This window comes from Neopelma chrysocephalum, unplaced genomic scaffold, assembly GCF_003984885.1.
Source record: "Neopelma chrysocephalum unplaced genomic scaffold, ASM398488v2 Primary Assembly neopelma1_25, whole genome shotgun sequence".
NCBI lineage: Eukaryota > Metazoa > Chordata > Aves > Passeriformes > Pipridae > Neopelma > Neopelma chrysocephalum.
This window is the reverse complement of record NW_020897694.1, coordinates 6,748,357-6,763,364: the sequence shown is the minus strand read 5'-3', so window position 1 is coordinate 6,763,364 and position 15,008 is coordinate 6,748,357. Positions and strand designations below refer to the sequence as shown.

The 15,008-nt window shown below is 42.4% G+C and overlaps 1 protein-coding gene across 3 annotated transcripts in view; it reads left to right on the top strand.

Moving 5' to 3' along the window:
• Positions 1 to 6,545: 6,545 nt before the first annotated feature.
• EPSTI1 (epithelial stromal interaction 1) overlaps positions 6,546 to 15,008 on the top strand; it is a 96,012-nt gene continuing 87,549 nt past the window's right edge. For all 3 annotated transcript variants that reach the window (XR_003532774.1, XM_027674308.1, XM_027674309.1), the window contains exon 1: positions 6,546 to 6,846. Coding sequence is in view for 2 of the 3 variants with exons in the window: in XM_027674308.1 (XP_027530109.1) it covers positions 6,650 to 6,846 (197 nt within the window). In the remaining variant the exon portion in view is untranslated. The remainder of the gene's footprint in view (positions 6,847 to 15,008) is intronic.

The window sequence follows — 15,008 nt, the reverse complement described above, 5'->3', positions numbered from 1 at the left end:
GTCGTACTGGCGATGGAATTGAATCACCTGCAGATTGTTAAGCGGTGTGACTGGACAAAAAGTATTGCTCTCCTTACCTCTTATTTCAAATGACAGTTGCTCTTCTGACCATCTCTAAGTGTCTTTTTAAAGTACCTTAAAGGTGAGTTCACCATATGTAGCATTTCATTAACCTTAGGCAGAGGTATAAATTTAACTTTCTACTGCACAGAAGTCACTGAGAGTTCTATGATGATCCATTTGTCAAGAAATGCATTCATTTTTACTTCTTCATTGCACATATGCAATCATATACGATTAATTTTTTAAGCCTTCAGTGGAATTGGATTTCTTGAAAACTTAAATCTATTTTAACTCATTAAAAGTGTCCCCAACTAATCATTTTCTATTCATTTATTTGCATAGAAATAATGCAGAGAAGCGTGTTGCTTAGTACATTTTTGGTTAGCAAACCCAGTTTAAAAAATAATAAATTTAAAGTTTTGGAATCTAGGGTCTTTTCCTTAATTTTCCAAACTGATCCCCGAGACCCTGGAACAGGTCAAAGTCTACTCTCATCAATTCAGAGTTGTGATTCTGTTATTTTGCCCTAATACTACTGTCTCATGGTCACAGCAGCCAAATTCTTCCTCATTTGTAAGTATCAGAATCAAAAGAGCATCTCCCCTTGTCAGTTCCTTGATTACCTTCACAAGGAAGTTATAATTGATGAACTCAAGACACATGTCATTGTAAGGACATAAAAATTTGGCTTTTAAAGACACTGAGTCATACTATGGTCCGTCCAAATACATCTAGGCAAGCTCTGACATGTAAAACAGTGCTCTGAACATCTTCCTCCTATTACTAGCCATGCTACTACTACTACTGCTACTATTTTCTGGACAGTGAGCCACAGGAAGCATATTGATTAAGCAGAGCAAACCAGATAATCAACACAAGGAAAATATATCTTTTGCCAGGAGTGAAAGACTGTATGTTGTTTCCCTTGCAAGCAAGGAGGGGAGGAATTAAAGCAGCTGAGTCTTTGGTTAGGGTTCTCTCCCAAAGCTCCTCTCAGCATGGCACAGCTGTGTGCTCTATTATGCATAGGATAATGCTGGTAGAGACAATCTGTCCATTACTGTTTAATTTAATCCTACACATTAGTATGTTCCAGCATATTGTCACTATTAATATGTGGCAATGTTGTCCAGATTTGTTATGCCATTTAAGTTAATTGTCTGCATACTTTTCCTATAAATTACTTTCCTAAGCAGTCTGTGCTACAGTACTCCATGATGCAGTCAGGATCAATGCTGGCAAGAATCTCTGTCAGGAATGAAGGAGAATCTAGAAACAGATACCAGATGAAATCTTGTGAAATTGATAACAAGGGATGTGCGTGTATTTTGGATTTACCTTTTACCACTGAGAATTTCCAAAATACATGTAAATGTAGCACCTGACCAGTGTAATTAGAATGGCAGGGACCAAAATTTCATACTAAAGATTAAAGTTTCTGAGGTCAGGCAGAGGAGACAGTATAATTGAGAGTTATCAAGGAAATCATGAGGCATATCATATAAAACCAGTAAAGTCAGTACTTGAGCCTTGCTGAACTGTCATGTACATACAAATGAATGAAGAATAAATCTTCCCAGCCACTGCACCAGGATTAGAGGTTGCTCCTACAAGCATTTGTATATTTAATTATCACAATATACTGTAAAAGCAAAAAGAGGTATGAGCTCTGGACTTCTGCTAATTTCTTCGGGTAATGTATTCAGAAACATTAGACAATAAAGAATGTAATGTTCTTTCTAGATACTATAATAACTGTCTGTATGACATCTTTGGTTGACTCGGTACCACAAGGTAGTATATTATATAAAATCCTTAACTGGAACTAATCATGGCCTTCAGGAATTACAAGAATACAATTCTTCCTTGAAGAAGATGGTATATATGCCAAAAAGCTCAGGTATCTTTTGTGAATAAGTAAATCTCCCCTGCTGTAAAAACTGTTAAGAAAAAGATCTATTCAGGAATCTTGCAATTAGTATTTTAATCCTGCCAAACTTCTCAAGGATTTTTTCTTTCTGGACACAATGCTGGAGCAATAGCTGTTAGGGTTCTTTGTTTCTGATAGCATTTGTATTCATTACCAGTTAATTTTACCTTTTGTAATGTGTTCCTTGCAGGCATTTTTAATGGTATATATGTATTCATATATATATATTATATTCATTTTTAGTCCTGATTGTTTTTATAACATCAGACCTTTAGAATAGCCCTGCTTTATTATTTAGTATTATTTATACAGCAATATAAATATGCATAGCACCCTCCGGGCATAAGAATACTCCTTAAATGTAGCAATAATCTTCAGGCACTGCTTCTGGACCTCAATACAGCATGTTCTGGACATCAGGTCAATTAGATTTTCAATCTCCACTTCCATTTTCTGAAGTAATATTAGATAAAAGAGAGGTGGACCTGCTATAATGCTGAAGGATACTGTGGAGAAAGCAAGGGCCAATTTTCTTTTAGAGAGTGGAAGATGATAGTTTTTGACAGGTAGCGTCAATTTCAGCTTTTTGCAATAAAATGGGAAGTGTGTGCAGCATTTTACATTTCCTAAATAGATTACCCAACACATACACACACACGCACTTGTCAAAGCTAATGGCATTCTTTCTGCTGAACCTGACAAATTCCAGTCCTAAATCTTAACAAGAATAAATCTTGGCCAAATGTTGACATTTTACCCTCCTTCTGGGCCTACCTCTCCAGGGAGCAGAATAATTCCTCTTCTCCAGCATACCGAGCTGTAACAATTAGTTCTATCAACCCTGCAGAATGCAGGGTCCTCACAACACAGCAAGCTTGCTCTAATGGAACATTTTCTGTCAAGTGCACAAAACTAAAAGTGATACTACAGCTTTCATTCATATTAATGCTTTGTGGTTTTGGTCTACAGTGAACTCAGATATTTTGCTTGCCATAGGCATGTTTCAGATCAAGTATTTTAAAAGTCAAGCTGAACAATTCTTGTCTAGTTTAAGATTTTCTGTTCACAACTAATTGTACAGCAAGGTAGAGTACTCAGCCAGAAAAACATTCGTAAAGTGAAATGCATCTCTAAAAATTCAATTTTGCCATCGTGGTATAAAAACTCTATATGCAGAGCTAATTGTAGATATGCCTCTATTTGCCATAGTTTGTCATTGCCCTAAAATACAGGGATGTGTTCCCTATGGTCAGTTACATGCATATGCTCTGTAGTATATTCAGTTGCGTGTCTTCTCTATTTAGCCAAAATGTCCCGTGAAAAAACTTTGTACGTGAACCCTTGAGCATCATATTCAGCTGTTGGACTAAGTATTTTAGTGCTGACAGCAAAGGAAAAAGCAGTTCTCCAGCGATCAAGGCCTCTTGATACCACTTGCTGGCTCCTGGGAAAAACAGAGAGTGGAAAGCTTGCCTGTTCTGGCTGCCTTTTGACGGTTTCCTACAGTTTGATGCTTTTCTTCTTTAGGCTTCTAGTCTCCTTGGATTAAATAAAAATCATAGCTTTTAATGAAATGTCTCTATGGTTGAGGAAAGAAAACTTAAAAATGCAAAACCTTAAAATCCGTAAACCAACAGTGAAATAATGAAGAATAAACAGGTGTTTTCAGGGAAGGGAAGATAGGCGACATTGCATTGTTTTAATTTTATATTTTTTTAATACTGTTTCTTTCATAGAAGAGAGTTTTATTCTATCTAACATTACCAAAGAAATGATGATGCGGCTGACTGGGATTCTGAATATCCTTTATAGTGAGAAAGGACCTCTAATTCCTCTCATTTTTTGTGTAGTTCATGATACTGTTGAGTTGGAAATACAGATTCAGTACAGAATGTTCCTCTACAGAAGTTATTTTGGTTACTATTGTAATATCCTGAAAAACACAGGTGAGGGAGGGTACATGGCAATTCTTAATATTCCATGTGTCCACTGAGGTATTTTCTCAAAGCAAGAGAAAGATCACTTTTATCTTAATAAAAATAAAAGAAAATAAAACAAAATTTTTAAAAATCATTGTTAATAGCTACAAGCAACAGACAAAAAGCTTTATTTTGACAAATGAATTTTCTCACTCCTTTTCCTGCTTTCTCCCCTGTCCCACTGGTGAGGAGGGAAGGAGCCACCAGCTATGTGGGTACTCACTTGCTAGCAAGGACCAATGCATTGCAGCATCAGGCCCAGTTAGGAATGTGAGACAACTATAAACATAAACCATCAGATAGAATAGTCAGCTAGTATTTGGTGGGTCTAGAAAAACACAAGTACTGGATTAAAATTCTTGTGGAGGATTTGGGAAGTTTTGAGATTTGGTGGGGTTTGCATGTTTCAGGAGGTTGAATCGGCAATCTGAGATTTTAGCATTTACTTAGCATCTACAACACTGAATAAAGTAGGGCTGGAAGCTAATCCTTTTTCCTAATTCCAGCTAGCACAGACATATATATGCTGCCCATGACAAGCCTCCACTAGGACAGAAGTAGCTAAGTAGCTAGGCTGATCCTAGTGGAGACAGTATGCATGTCCTTATACTAAAACTCCTAGTGTCCTGAGAGCCTTAGGTGGTACTGCTGTGACTCTAAAACTTGATTATTTTTGGGGCGGATATTTCAGCTCAGTGTGTCTGAAGCAATATGAGGGATGGGCTGCAGCCCATGACATTGTGTTTTAGTAGCATGAAACTGAAGGGCTGATGAGTGATACACTGTGTAGTATCACATAGATGCACATGTGATGCATTTGAGATGCAGAGATTACTGGGTCAGTGCTGGAGAGTTGTTTAGGGTAGAGAAAGTTAAATCTGGTACAGTCATTAATACTGACTTTCTGGGCATCATGTCTGACATGAACCATCCTTAGAGCCAGGCCTGGACACTGTCCTGGAGAGAGTTAGTTTAGATTGTCCACAACGGAGCTATGAAATAAATGAGCATTGAAAAGATATAAGTGATTGAGCTTCCAGTGCTTGGGTTCATTTTACATCCCTCTTTTTTGAGCAATATAGATGTGAAGTATTTAGATTCTACAGTTACTGTTTTCAGCCAAAAGTTCCTAAATTTCAACAGGAAAAAGATATTAGATCTGAATTTTACATAACATTGAAGGATTGAGGATACAGCAGCAGCAGTCATCACATTAATTATAATCAATTTTTGTAATTAAATATGAGTTATTAAGACATCAATCTGCTTGGATAAGAAAACTCCAGATGTCGAAGCTGGATTTTTACCAGATAGGATGTCTGTAGGCACAGCTGTTATCACACAAATGTTTGCAGTCCTCAGACATGACTTTGCTATAATTTTTTTGCTACTTCTAGTGCCTTCGTGTCTCCCGTATTGACCCTGAAGTTCTACGTAAGAGAGTAAACTTGATTCTTGCTTTCATTTGCCAGCACCTTGTACATAAAATATTTGTGAAGTGGTGCAAGGGATTATGCACCAGTTCATCCCTATACAACACACTGCCATTGCACTTCAGAGTCTCTGCAGAATGTTTTGTGTACAAATGAAGATGATACCTGTTGCAGAGCATGTTAGGAGGGATGGTGGGAGGGAGAGACCATTGATGCTGCCTCCTTGGGGCAGGCCTAGGAGATGCGACTTTCTGGATGTGGTAGCTCAGGGAGGTGTGCTGCTGGTGACAGTGTCCCATACAGTACACCAAGGAGCATTACAACCACCAGGCAGCCTTTGGCACATTTTGTTTTACTCCTTCCCTAGCATGTGTGGGGTGTGCTGTAAGGCCTAGATGGTCTGGGCAGTGAGGAAACCTGGCCACACGATCATCCCTTCTGCAACGTGTTTTTACTGCAGCTTGGTCAGCTGAGGACAAAAAGTGACAAAGTCTGTATGTGTAGAGCTGGATTTCCCTAGCTCTGCTGCATTAAGCTGGAGTAGCATTACTACTTCTTTTTTGCTTGGGCTAGAAGTTGCCAAACATCTTAATTTTACTAATGATATTAAGAAGGTTGCTGATTATCCAGCCCTGCAGATTCCATAGATATAGTACCACTGATCAGATGTGATTACTGAAGGGAACTGAGTTTTTGATGAGTGGATCATGTATTATTCTTTTCAGGTGGAATTAGGAAAGTCAAAATAAAGAAGTTTTCTGATTGAGCAGAACTGAAAGGCAGAATTTGAGCTGTGCAGGGCCTTAGGATCTACCTGAGGGTTAATTTTTAGTTTTCATCTTTCTTTGGATACTCTTGCAAAATAGAAACCAGTAAACCCCTGAGAGTAAAAAATTGTCAGAAATATAGCATTCAGCCAGACCTTACCATGCTTCTGCTGAAGCAGTCTAGTCCAAAACTGCACAAATGTTGTCGTCTGGTTTATTAGTACAGATCTACTTTGCTCTCCCCTCCGTAACTCCTGTCTGCCTAGGTGCTGTGATTGAGATGATCAAACTTTAGCTTCAGCTGGACGATGACTCAGAAACCAGTACATGTATTTGCACTCCTGACAGCTGAAAGTCCAGACAGAGGAGGGGCTTATAAGGAATTGAAACCAATTTGTAGTGACTCCAAAGTTTTGAGTCTTTCCCTAGCCTAAGCAGCAATACTTCTGTCTGACAAGGCAAACTACTCCCAAATCAATGTATGGGGTTAGAGGATGGAGGGAAGGCAGCAGGTACAGGACAGCTGCTGACTCTAGTACTCCATTTTCCTCTCAGGGTTACCCCTTGGGTGGCAACAACAAAACAGAGAAGGGTAAAAACACCCAGAAGCTGACAACGTCTGGAGAGGAACAAAGCAGCCAAGCGCCGATCTACCAACAACAGCAAGAGCAGCAGTAAGTAACAAGGAGTCTGTCCAAGATGATGTTATGTGTATTGGGTGTCTGTTCTCGAGCTTGTTTGAGCTGTATATCTTTAAAGGGGGAAATACTTCATAGAGAGCCTGTGAACGGGGCTGAGCGCACAAGCAGCATATTGTCCTTTTCTTAGTGCTTCCAACATGGGACCCAAGTTGTTCTGGCAGGCTTTGGCATGGCTTATACCCTGTGCAGTAGCAGTGGCCAGTTCTATATGTTGCATATTGGCGTACGTGGGGTCTGTTTCCTGGCATCTTTTTTCAAAGTGAAATTTTAAATCTGGTTCTAGCTCCTTGTTTTCTGTTTCTCCTAATATTTCATTCTGGGAAGTCTAAAAATACTTCCATTGGCTTAAGAGATGGATATAGGCTGCATTCCAGCACTGATCCGAATGCAGTCAAGGACACAGAACAGTTCCAGCAACTTCATGCTGACAAAAGTAAAACAAAACTTTAGCCCTCAATTTCATTTTGTGCTTTATTGGAATCTATGCTCCGTTCATCTCTATGTTCCAGTACCAATTCTGAGATAGCTTGTATAACCTGTGTCTTGCAGATATAGTACAGAATAGAAACTGAAAGTAGTGTGTGTATTTTTTATGCACGTGTTTAATACAAATAGGCTTAGCTGAACAGAGCTAATTGTTTAGTCTTTTTCTCCAAATGTGCTTTTTCTGAGCTGTTTATAACAGTGCATGCAATGCTACTATTATTGTTATGTGCAGATCTCATGGCTTTCAAAGTGCAGCTGACAGGAACTGCAATCTGTTTCGGTTTCCTTTCCCTTTTTTGTGGATGAAGAAGGTGGAGCCACGCTGTGAAGGAGGTGGCAGGCTGGTGATGGCAATCAGCGGATCAGCAGCTTTTAATTACCCACAAATACTTGCCTACTAGGTAGTAGTGGTACAGGGACTACTGAGAGCTGGGTCCCTTTGGAATCCGTCAGCACTTCAATGACTGACTTTCAGCAGAGCAAACAAAAATTCCTTAGTCACAGTCTGTTTATTTTCTGCGACTTCCAAATGTGAAAGACCCTCTGTCTTGCCTGCCCTCATAGTGCCATATATCCACAGGAGAATGAGAGCATCCCTAGTTTGCTTGCATATTTGTGCTGCATGCATTTTTTTGATGTTTGGTTGGGGGTTTTGTTTGTTAGTTTGGTAGGTTTTGGTCTTTATTTTGTTTTTTTGGGGGGAGCAGGGGGAGGAGTAGGGGAGGCCAAGGGGATAATGGGGGTTTTCCCATTGGCATAATTATCCTAGATTTTGTCTGGGATTCAAACCTCCTGGTATAGGTTAGGTGAATAACTTATCAATTGGTTAGCCAGAGCTCCCTGCAGAATTTAAGGCCAGGGCAAATATAGTCACACAAAGTCTGACCAGACTATGGGAAACCCCCTAAAACTAAGTAAGCTTTTGGGGAACATGAATTTTATGCCATGTTCCCTTTTTCATCTTGTATGATGCTTGCAGAGCTAAAGGTGTGCACCTACTGCAAGGACTGTGTAATATTTTTTGCTATGTGATACAAAAGATTCTCTTTGTGACTTCAAAAAGTTCTAATAAAGAATTAATTCCTAAATTTCAAATGTACAAATTAAAGTCTGCATTAGTATGTAGTTAATGAGGAAGAGGGATGAGGGAAAGGCAGGTTCTGACAGAAACCATGTAATAGGAGTGGTACAAATACTCAAAAAAAGAAGTGAACAAGGCTGGAGCTTGCATCCTTCCCTTGAGGAGGGGGATTCTAGCTGTCAATTTGAATGAGTTGAAGATGTTAAAACTGCAATTTCCTTAACTAACACAGATTAAATTGGTAGATAATATCTGAAATACTGAAGCAGACAAGGAGAGATCTTTATTCTCAAAACAAAAATTATTTCATTCATTATTACTTTGTTCTGTTATCTCAAGTTACATTTAAAGAAACATCTCAGATTCAAATATCATTTTAGCAGTGATAAAGTTGACTCAGCCTTTTAGTCACCAATCCTTTTAAATACGATCTTTAAAATCAAAGTACCGGGGCATCCTCAGAATGGTCCAGAATAACCAGAGCAGTAGGGTAGCTGAAGTCACAGTAGAAGAAAAAATATGTAGACTGGTATTAATTAAAGGCTTTCTGGAATACGTATAACAGAGGGAACATGAGGGGCCCAAGTAAGATACCTCTGTGCCAAGGAGTGTTTCTATTCCAATTTCTGTGCTGCTTGCTATTTTTTTGTAAACAGTCAGGATATGGTTTTGCTGCCAGCAAAGCAGGAGCTGGAGTCTCCTTTGAAAGCTCTTGTGTGAGTTGATTCCATGCAAACTTTCAGTCTCAATCAGTCAGAGCAATTTGGAATGGGAAAACACCTTAGAAGCATCTTAAGGTGGGGTCAGGGGACCTTTCATGTAGACTGGACACATGAAATATGTGTGGGACATGGCACATTGCAGTCTCATCCACTAGTCAATTTTCAAACTTGACTATTAAAAAGTACAAGGTAGGCAGCTGGTATTAGAGGATAATTTTGCTTTGGAAAAGCCCTTATATAATATGTTGAGGCTGAGAAGCTACAATAAAGTGGTCATAATTAAGTTAAGAAAAATACATGATCAAATGCAAAATTGAAATCACACTTTGCACATCCCCCTCCATTTATATATAGAATGTGGTTTCAGGCATGGAGAAAAAACTCACAAGGATGACAAGTGCTTGAAACTGCTTATAATAATCATCATGGCTAGGCTTCGCGAACGAAGATTTGGGAAGGGCTCTACCCATTTTTCATGCAAGCGCGTTGGTGGCTAAAAAGGCCAATACGAGAAAGGCATGTCCGGTTGCAAAAGACACAGCAGAAAGACTCCTTAGATAGTATATTCTGCAAGGTTCGATTCTTTCTGCGTTGTCTTTTCTCCTCAAGAGTGATCCTGCGTGCTTTCTCAAAAGCATCAGCAGCGTTATAAATGGTCTGTCTCCAGGCCTCCCGATTAGAGGCCAGAGTGGACCAGTTATGGTGATCAATATGCCCGAGGCTGAGTTGTTGCTTCAGGGAGTCCTTGTATCTTTTCTTTGGAGCTCCTCTCTTGCGGCAGCCAGTGGCAAGTTCACCATAGAGCAGGATCTTAGGGAGGTGGTGGTCCTTCATCCTAGAGACGTGCCCTGCCCATCGCAGTTGCGTTCTCAGTAACATGGCCTCAATACTCGTAATTGCTGCCTGTTCGAGAACAGATGTATTGGTCACATAGTCTGACCAATGGATGTTAAGGATTGTACGGAGGCAGCGTTGATGGAAGCGTTCTAGGAGACGCAGGTGGTGGCGGTAGATGACCCATGATTCGGAACCATATAAAAGAGTAGACAGCACTATGGCTCTGTAAACACTGATCTTGGTGCTTTTCTTCAAGTGTTTATTACGCCATACTCGTTTATGGAGTTTTCCAAAAGCACTATATGCCTTCGCTAACCTATTGTCTATCTCCCCATCAATCTTACCATCTGAGGAGATGAGGCTGCCTAGGTAATTAAACTGTTGGACTGAATTGAGTTCTGACTGGCCGATGGAGATGTGGGGATGGTGGGGGACTTCCTGAGGTGCAGGCTGATGGAGAACTTCTGTCTTCTTTAAGCTGACTTCCAGCCCAAAGAGCTCAGCAGCATCTGCAAAGCAGGATGTTAAACGCTGCAGAGCTGCTTCTGTGTGGGCAACAAGGGCGGCGTCATCAGCATAGAGCAGCTCCCGGACAAGATGGTTTAGGGTCTTAGTATGGGCCTTCAGTCGCCTTAGGTTGAATAGGCTTCCATCAGTACGATATCGAATGTAGATACCGTCCTGATCATCGAGGTCTGCCGAGGCCCTTTGGAGCATCATACTGAAAAAGACTGTGAAAAGGGTAGGAGCGAGAACGCAGCCTTGTTTCACACCGTTCTTTATTAGAAAGGGCTCAGAAAGTGAGTTGCCATATCTGACTTGGCCGTGCTGATCCTCATGAAGTGAGATGATCATTTTAAGGAACTTGGGGGGACAACCTAAACGTTCCAAAATCTGCCAAAGACCTTTTCTGCTCACAGTATCGAAAGCCTTGGTGAGGTCGACAAAGGTTACATAGAGACCTTTGTTCTGTTCCTTACACTTCTCTTGCAGTTGTCTGAGAACAAATATCATGTCTGTGGTGCTCCTGTTGGCTCTGAAGCCACACTGACTTTCAGGTAGAATTTCTTCTGCTATAGCGGGTATTAGTCTGTTCAGGAGTATTCTTGCTAAGATTTTGCCAGCAATGGAGAGCAGAGTAATACCACGGTAATTTGAGCAGTCTGATTTAGTACCTTTCTTCTTATACAAGGTGATGATGACTGCATCTCGAAGGTCTGAAGGTAGTTCGCCTAGTTCCCAACAGCGCACCACAAGCTCATGAAATTTAGCATGGAGTGCAAGGCCCCCATGTTTCCAGACTTCAGGTGGGATTCCATCAACCCCAGCTGCCTTGCCGATTTTCACCTGCTGTATGGCCTTGAGGGTTTCTCCTAAAGTGGGAGCAGTATCCAATTTATACTTCACTGGTTGTTGTGTGATGGACTGAATTGCTGAGTCTTGGACTGCACGGTTGGTACTGAAAAGAGTTTGAAAGTGTTCAGTCCATCTATTCAGAATGGAGGTTTTATCTGTCAGAAGCGTTTGACCATCTGCACTAAGTAGTGGGCTATGGACTTGGTATGTAGGTCCGTATGCTGTTTTCAGGGCCTCATAGAATCCTTTGTGATCCCCTGTATCTGCACAAAGTTGAGTTTTTGCAGCTAAATCGGTCCACCACTTGTTCTGGATGTCACGGAGTTTCTGTTGGAGTTTGCTGCATGCAAGACGAAAGGCTGCTTTTCTTGCGGGACAGGATGGCAGTGCAAGATGTGCTTGGTGGGCAGTTCTCTTCTTCCTCAACAATTCCTGGATTTCTTGATTGTTTTCATCAAACCAATCTTTGTTCTTCTTGAGGGAGAACCCTAAGGATTCTTCAGAGGATTGCAGGATGCAGCTTTTAATATGATGCCAAATTGCTTCAGGAGAGGAATCTGCAGAATCTGTGGAATGGTTTTCAAGCTTAGTTTGAAGGTTTGCCTGGAATCTTTCTCTTACTGTGGTTGATTGGAGATCGTTAACTTGGAGTCTTCTCCTTGGGATATTGCCCTTTTTGGGTTTGAATTTGAGATTGAAGTTAAGTTTACAGCGCACAAGCCGATGGTCTGTTTGGCATTCTGCGCTGGGCATCACACGGGTATGGAGGACATCGCGGACATCTCTCCGACGCACCAAGACATAATCAATGAGATGCCAATGCTTAGATCTGGGGTGCATCCAGGTTGTCTTCAGACTATCTTTCTGCTGAAAGATAGTGTTGGTGATGGTAAACTGTTGCTCTGCGCAGAATTCCAGCAGAAGTCGACCATTATCGTTGCAGTTTCCAACGCCATGCTTGCCTAGTATTCCTTTCCATGCTTCAAAATTTTTACCAACTCTGGCGTTGAAATCACCAAGGATAATGATCTTATCATCTGCTGGTACTTTTTGGGTAAGGCAGCGCAGGTCAGTGTAAAATTTATCTTTTTCAGCAGGGTCAGCTTGGAGAGTTGGGGCATATATACTAAAGATGACAACGTGATGCTTGTTGTTTAGTGGAAGGCGTAGGGAGATAATGCGGTCAGAGTGACCTGTCGGCAGATTTTCGAGTTTAGGGACAATAGAGTTTTTGATCATGAAACCGACACCTGAGAGGTGTTTTTCAGTTCTGGACTTACCTGACCAAAAGAGTGTGTAACCGGCACCGTGTTCCCTGAGGCTACCTTCCTCATGAAGGCGAACCTCACTGAGAGCGGCTATGTCGATGTTGAGACGGGCCAGTTCATGGGCAATTAGGGCAGAGCGACGCACAGGACGTCCGCTGTCCGCAGAATCGAGCATGGTTCTGATGTTCCAACATGCTAGAGTTAATTTAGGTGCACCTTTGGAGGCAGGTGCATGCCTGTGACTTTTGTTCTTTGTGCGACCGCATTGGAAGAAGATGCCCGTTGGTCTGCGGTTAACCAACCGGGTGAAGGTGGAGATGAGCTTTGTTTAGGCCACCTTTTCTAGGCCCCTCTCCGAGTGGAGCAAGCAGTGCTATCCTTGAGAAGGCTGCTTGGTCGTTCAGGGTGCTGCCCCAAGAGACTCTCATCTCCGTCAGTCTCAAATGACCAATATCCTGAACCGCCTGCATGCAGGGTTGAGTCTGCGGCTCCCAGTGCACCTTTCACCTACCGTTTCGACCCTCGCCCGTCGCTGCAGGACTTTTTGCATGTGGGTAAAGCCTTCAAGCCTGCGCAATGGATTTTTTAGGTGAGATGCAGTATGCGCGGAACTGAACCCACCCTTTAATCCTAAGGTTCATCTGCCAGGGCCGAGCAAGCTTGGACGGTGGCAGCGAGGTCCTCAGGACGTAGGTTTGATTAGAGTGACCTTCTCTTAGATGGATGGCCTTACAGGGCTAAGCGAGCTCCATCTGCCCGGGTTTGGGATGAGAGTTGTCCTTCTCCTAGGATGACTGCCAGAAGGCTAACGAGCTCATCCTGCCCAAGAATGTAATGTATCTGACCCTACGGTTTTGACCTGTCTGGCATGGGTGACCCTACCGAAGGCATGAACCCTCGCCAGCATAGCTCGCAACTGCACAGGGGTACAAAGGCTACATACCTGTTATAACGAGTTGGGTAAGCCATTCATTTCCTACTTTACTAACACCTATTTATATACCATCATAAGGAGACAACCAGGAGAAGCCCTTTGTCCTGCCCATCCTTTCAGGATGTATCAGAGCAGAGCAAATATATCCGGAACATGCTGAACCTGGGCGGTGGCCGCAGGTGAGCCAAAAGTGAATAGGTAAATAGACAAACAGAGAAACCAACTGACCAACCGTTCTGGCCCCCGTACCTGTCAAGGCTAGGGTGCCTTTCAAGACCCCAACCTAGCTGGGGTCCCCATCAATCTAAAAGAACCCACTGTCCACCCTGACGATTATCCTTCCCCCACTGTGACACCACAAATTGCAGGCGCAATGCACACCTGCGACGTCTCACATGGGACAGCCCCGCACACCCATCCACCAGTTGGGGAAGAACCATAATCCACTCAAAGCCCTTCCCCTCTGCTCCCTTTCCCTTCCCTGCCCCTCCCCCCAGACCTGGATCGGCAAACCTCTGTGTGCTCCGAAGCTGCCTTCTCCTCTTCCATGGGGGTGCAGTACCTGCTGGAAAGGCTCCCCTCTCTCTCTCCCTCCTCTTTCTCATGCTGTAGCTGTGCCTGGGCAATAAACCGCGCGCGCTCCGCGCGCGCGGCGCAGGACCCCTGCGCGGGCACGCACAAACTTCCGGCAGGGGCAGAGCCCCCTCCGCCCCCCCCGCCCCCTGCCCCCCCCGCCCCCGCCGCCCGCTGCACCCCCCGCTGGCGCCGGCCCCCCCCCAACGCGTGTAACAACTCACGACCCGTGCCAGGACCTGTGCTATGAAAGCACATGCTTCCGACCAGCGCAGGACCCCTGCGCGGGCCGCTTATAATAATAAGCTTGCATTTAAGTTACTTCACTTTGTCTGCTAAGTGCCATGAAATTAACTTGCAGCAAGTGAATTCTCAAATTGCCCCTGTTCATATCTTTTCAGAAACAAAAGTCTGTGCAGAAGAAAAGGTGGAGGAAAGCAGGGAAATTAGAGGGTAAAGTATAGCTAGTACCTGAAAAAGAAACTGCTGCCCCTATTCAGCAGTCTGTCCTTGGCGCCTTTAAAGCTGGCAAGAATAATATTGGTTCTGGTAAAATCCATTAAAAAATGAAATTCAAGATAATAAAACCTGAGGATACATTGCCGCACAGCAGGTAACAGTCCCTCATCATTTTGTGTGAAAGGAGAGCAGAGTTGCTAGAATGCTTGACTCAAGAAATTATATTCTTTGACTGCTGGAACCAAATCCATAAGAACTATCTTCCCTTCATTTTCCAATCTTCATCCTGAATTTAAAAAAAAAGAAAAGCATAGAAAATATCTATAGTGTTGTAAGACCCCTCAATCTTTTGCTGATAGACTATACTTAGCAGTTCTGAATTTTTTTTCTTTCATGATCTGAAGTTTCTTTTTTAAAAA